This window comes from Branchiostoma belcheri, unplaced genomic scaffold, assembly GCF_001625305.1.
Source record: "Branchiostoma belcheri isolate BF01 breed outbred unplaced genomic scaffold, Haploidv18h27 scaffold135, whole genome shotgun sequence".
Taxonomy (NCBI): Eukaryota; Metazoa; Chordata; class Leptocardii; order Amphioxiformes; family Branchiostomatidae; genus Branchiostoma; species Branchiostoma belcheri.
The window spans coordinates 467,004-472,978 of record NW_017802769.1 but is presented as its reverse complement, the minus strand read 5'-3'; the positions used below and the strand labels follow the sequence as shown (position 1 = coordinate 472,978).

General features: G+C 42.6%; 1 protein-coding gene across 1 annotated transcript in view; it reads left to right on the top strand.

The window, feature by feature from the left end:
- The window catches only part of LOC109464272 (glutamate receptor ionotropic, NMDA 2A-like), a 15,688-nt gene extending 9,723 nt beyond the window's left edge, over positions 1–5,965 (top strand). The window contains exons 10-13 of the mRNA XM_019761220.1: positions 2,142–2,305; positions 3,186–3,373; positions 3,615–3,859; positions 4,809–5,965. Of these exons, the coding sequence (XP_019616779.1) occupies positions 2,142–2,305; positions 3,186–3,373; positions 3,615–3,859; positions 4,809–5,084 (873 nt within the window). The 3' untranslated portion in view covers positions 5,085–5,965. The remainder of the gene's footprint in view (positions 1–2,141; positions 2,306–3,185; positions 3,374–3,614; positions 3,860–4,808) is intronic.
- The last annotated feature ends 10 nt before the right edge of the window (positions 5,966–5,975 follow it).

Below are 5,975 nucleotides of genomic sequence, written 5' to 3'. Positions count from 1 at the left end.
TTTTGATATCTCGTGATCTAGACGTACTAGGGTCACGAATTTTGGTTGGTAGATAGCTCTTGGGGTAGGGAAGAAGTGACATGAGTTTGGGCCCCCTAGCAGCTTGTTCTGGAACTGCAGGAGCATTTCTTGAAAAATCTACGAAGGTGCATAACTCAAGAACTGGTTGATGGATTGTTATGATTTTTGGTATGTAGGTAGCTAAAGTGATGCTTCACATAATCAGATGACAATTATGCAAATCAGGAGCTAATTTGCATAATTAATGAGGAAATTCTATAAATCTGCTTCGTTCGATAATAGGACTATGAAACATGTGTGACATGTAATTAGGAACGAGAAAAACATCCGAGGATATAGATTATGTAAATGAAGACCTAATTTGCATAATTAATGGCAAATTGTTATAATTTCATAGTATAATGTAACTGCTAGGAATTTCATACTTGCCGTATTGGAAGTTAAGTGAAGGTGAACATCAATGAAGATAACTTATTAACATCATGACCTCATTTGCATAATTTATGAGGAAGTGCTAGAATAGCCTTTTTTGTTAAGATAAGGTTATCATTGGGTGGAGAATATGATCCATATGATGTAATCCATGCAAATGACTCTGTTATTTGCGCAATCAATGATTAAAATTGTATAATTCGTCAACCGTCAATTTGTCAACATCATTTGGCGAAGGTATGAGATCGTGGAACTCTTGTTTTCTTTGATTTCTTTGATTTGATTTGATTTATTGAAATTGCAACAGTACAATACACGCGGAACAGAGGCAGCTGTTGCTGGTGTTGTGTCCCGCACATTGAAACGAATATTGGACAGACAAAACTTAATTTCACTTGAGTCTAGTGGGGAAAGTCGTGTAAAGTGCCTTTCCCAAGGGCACAAGATCGGTGGCATGTCAGGACTCGAACCCGGGACTCCTTGATTCCGAGTCGCGCACGCTGCCGTTGCGCCACACGACCCCATTTTCTTTACAAAGGTTACTTGATGCTTGATTTTTCCTACACCAGAGCACAAGTTCACGGTGTTCAGCGCTATCTGGCTGATGTGGGGGATGCTGTTCGGCGGCGCCGTACCCGCAGACAACCCCAAAGGCACCACCAGTAAGATGACGGCCTCGGTCTGGGCGTTCTTCGGTCTCATCTTCATCGCGTCTTACACGGCGAAGCTGACAGCTTTCATGATCCTCGAGGAGAAGAGGGAAAGTATCACGGGCATTAATGACCCCAAGGTAAACTACCCTGGATGCCAAACTAGTATCGGGCCGCTTGCCGTTTTCCTTCGGCAGCCAAGAGCCCTTCGCCCGCCTATCTAAATTACCGCTACGGGGGAGTTGAGCCCGAGGAGTTTGTCCGGCCCTTCAGTAACACGCCCCCCCCCCCCGGGCTAGTCTCCCCGTAGCGGTAATTTAGACCCGCGGACGAAGGGCTCATGGCTGCCGAAGGAAACTGCTAGCGCCCCGAAACGAGTTTGGCATCCAGGGTAAAGGTAAACAAGAGCAAAGAATTTGGCTTCCTGGTTATTCTCTTTTCTTTGACATATTCATCGGAAATTCCTTCGCATAATGACAATGATAATGATCTTTGTTGCATGTTCATGTCCAACATGGTCTAAATTCTTAGATAGGTACATAACTCAAGTTGAAGTATATGCAAATCATGCTACAATTCATCCATATCTACAAAGTTCTTTTTTCATATCTGTAAGGCCACACCAATTTAATTTCTTGGTTAACGGATTTTTCTAGAAAAATAATGGAGCGGGCGGGCGAAAAAAAATTTAAAAAGTAAAAACAGGCCTAGGCATCCTATTTATATATTTATGGCCCAAAATGGTACGATAGGAGCCATGAAGTCAACACACCAGGCTGGTTAAAAATTTAAACAATGAATTTTGAACTTTTGATGTTACCACTGCATTGAAAGATAGAATAACTGTAAAAACTAGGAAGAAAAGGACTGTTTTCAACCGTTCAGGACAAAATATGAGCATTTTGCAGTTGATTTTGAATTTTTTTTGCAAATCAGAAAAAAATGAAGCTGGCGAATCAGTTAACCAAGAAATTAAATTGGTGTGGCCTAAAGCTTTGTAACATTTCCTGTTGTCTATGTGTTTTATACCCATTGCAGTTTCAGAACCCGACGGGCAGCTCCCCAGCCTTCAGATTCGGAACAGTCCCGGACGGGAGCACAGAGAAGAACATCAAGCGGAACTACGGCAGCCACATGCTGGACTACATGAACCAGTTCAACAACGACTCACCCAAGGCAGCAGCAGAAGCTCTCAAACAGCAGTAAGTCCAGGCATTCGTCACAAACTTATCTTGATCATGAAAGTTCCTCTGTGTTGGTAGAAATCATTATGAAGCAAGTTTAACCTGCAATCTCCAACACAACAAAAATTTCAAGGAATGAGCAATCAACCGCTTCCGTGACGTCACTCAGATAACACACGTGACTCCGTGAGCAGTGGACCATAGGTTGCAGAAAGTCTGTGGCGCCCCCGTCTCTGTTGAGGGATGGTTGTAAAGCCCTGATGTAGATGGCCTCTTTAATCCCTCGTGCAAAAAAGTCCGGTTCTGTGTCCAAGATTTTTACTTTGTCCAGTGAGACGGAATGTCCAGGGGATTCTATATGTATATGTTGTGAAACCTCAGAGTTAGTTGAGCTAGTCTTTGTCAAAGAATGAGCAATCCACTTCTTTGCACGAGGAATTAAAGAGGTCATCTACATTAGGGCATTGCAACCATCCCTCAACAGAGACTTTCTGCAACCTATGGTCCACTGCTCACGGAGTCACGTGTGTTATCTGAGTGACGTCACGGAAACGGTGGATTGCTCATTCCTTGACAAAGAATTGGAGTTGTACAGTCGTAAATTTGAGTCCAATTTCTTGTGTTGGAAATCGCAGTTTAAACTTGCTTCATAATTCGTTACAATATTTATGTTTGCCTGTAGCAAAGAGATTTCTGCATGTGGTTTTAAATTTCATTCTTGGAGTAAGCTTAGTAAAATATTGTGACAAAGGTACTTCGAGAAATTACTGCTATGTGAGTGGTTGTAGCAAAGACTAACAGGTCGCAAAGTTATCACTGTAAGGCTTCTGAAGCGCCCCCTTCTTGCAGTACCTCCGTTTTACCCACAATGTACCGGTCACAATGTTCGTGCCTTTAGGGAGCTGGATGCCTTCATCTACGACGCAGCAGTGCTTGACTGGGTAGCGGGGAAAGACCCCGACTGTTCTCTCGTCACCATCGGGGAAGGGAAGATCTTCGCCGCCACGGGGTACGGCATTGGCTTCCCCAAAGGGTCCCCTCTGAAGAAAGAGTTCGACTTGGAGATCCTGCGATATAGAGCGAACGGTAAGTGGGCGCCACCCAGCGGTACGATCTGTTCTCTGCAGTGCCTGTACATCTTGATCGTCCGATCTTCACTCTTCTTCTATTTTGAATGCATTTTCGATCGTTGTTTCCTTAAGGTTTTAACTTATACATAGTAATGCATTTAATAACATTCAAGTAAGCAATAATATAAAGCGAATCAAATACCTCGAAGTGCCCTGTCTGTTTCTTCCTTTCCATTCCATTCCCTTTCCTTTGCAAGGCTTCCTTGATGAACTAAAAGCGGAATGGCTGCGAGGCATTTGTCATCAAAACAGCCAGATGCCAGACGCCAGGAGCTACCCGCTGGACATAGAGAACTTGGCGGGCGCGTTCTACCTGCTGGCCACGGCCATCGGGCTGAGTCTGATCGTCCTAGCGGCCGAGCACGTGTACTACAGGTCCGTCCGTCCCGCCCTGCTCAGCAGGCGTATAGACTGTAACGGTGCCTGCTCGCTCATCAGTACGGTACGTTTCTTGAATACGATGACATAATATATGAAAGTAATATATGGAAAATTATGGATGGGAAGGAAAATCGTGCGAAATGAAAATACACTTGAACAATGGAAATAACTGAGTGGAAGTTTCAAAAGTTGCGAGAAATGTTTCAGGAATAAAAAAAGAATTCAAAACTCGTATTTCCATTTTAAAATTTCTAAAATTTCTAAAATTTCCATTCAAAAACTCACAAGAATAGTAGAGTGGGACTCGTGTCCACCAAGCACAGTCGGGTTATCATCGCTAGAAAGCAGCTCCTGCAATCAAATGTGCAAAGATTGAGTGTAACAGGTCGTTCGGTGAAATATAGCTAGCTGCCGCCACGCCGCGTGCCTGCGAAGCTGGTGTGTTACGCCAAAGGGCGGTTATACTGGCTATACTGATACAGATACAGGAATAGAATGCTTGGTGCGGCTGTGTTCTGTACATGCCTACAACTTTTTTGACCTCATTTCTTGTAAGTAGAACGTACATGTAGAGTTGAAATATTTTCTAGTCTGTATAGTTCTATAACACTCTGTCAGACACAGTAACCGTTGACCATATATGTATGTAGCATTATGATAGACTCATACTAACTAGTAACTTTATTATGAAAAATTTAAACTGTTCTCCAACTCAAAATTTGACTCACCAGAAACGTGATTGGACACGTGATTTTTCCCACGTGTGACGTCAGCAAAGGGTCAAAGGTTGTCTGAAGTCGATATCGCCCCCCGTCCCGGTTGAGCGATGGTTGAAGTGCTCTGATGTATATGGCCTCTTTTGTGCCTCTCTTGAAGTAATCCTGTTCGGTATCCAAGATTCTGACTTTATTATAGTAACTTATAAAACTATTATTTGCCATACATAGCACCCGTGTCAATCGTGCAATAAACTTTGACTTGACTTGACTTGACTGTCTTGTTCTGCACAGGGAATCCACAAAAGCCTTGACGTGGGTATGGGTGAAGGGAACGGTCTGGACTCACACGAGTCTCTGTGTGAAGACTGTAACGACACAAGTCCAGCCGACAGGAACCAAGTCGCCATGTCTGAAACCGTCACATCAGACATAGCGCTCACACTGTCCAGGTCACCCACACAAGAGGCCCTGCCGATGGGAGACTATCTTCAAGGCGGAGGGGTCGTGAAGGACGACGATGACGGGGAGGGGTTTGTGAGCCCTAGCGGCCGCGTGACAACTGCATGATATGTACATAGAACGATAGAAGATCAGTATAAGAGGGCGTAGTCGTGCAGCAAATGTTTGTACAGGTAAATTGCTACATTTTAAAATGACTAGTCGACTTATCACTACTAGGTCAGTTTACTGTCGTCAAAAATTCTGTATCATAGACTGGAAACTTGTGATCAAGTAGAAAATAATGCCAGGTTCTTCTTATATAGTATATTTATACTTGCTTGTATTGATAACGCATAACGCATACAGACTGTCACCGTGATCAGTACGTGAAAAGGGTCAACGAAAACGCAGTTACATTATGTAACCTCAACAGTACATGACATAGCTACGATACAGGAAATACAGATGTGCTAAGCAATGCTTGATGTCACCAGAGATTTCGACACAATGTCTCTTATAGCATACAGATGATGTCAGAATGACAGAAGGTATAGCTCACGCCAGACAAGAAAAGAACGAGACAACTAGAAGTTTCCATGTTATCAACATTAATTTAATTAGGTATTAAAAAGTGTTCTACCCAAGATCTATCCTAGATAGTCAATATCAAGATAGAATTCTTTATCCCTGTACACTGAGTAGGTGTAAGGTAGTTCGATACTCCTAGTACCTACGAAGCTGCGTTCCTAATGTAAAATCGCTAACAATGATACAGATGTAGATGATACTGTAAAATACTATTTTTCATTCGTAGTATGTAAAATTCTTTGATTGATACTAAGTAATAGGCAGAGTAACACTTTGTAAAAAGCGCGTGGTGGCTTCTGAACACTCTTTGGTTATACAAGGAATAGAAAAATATATGATATAGGAGAAATTACCAGTAATCGTGTTGAATAGCAATAGAGATACGTGTATATTATGTGGTGATTTACCACTGCACGGCTCCATACAAGG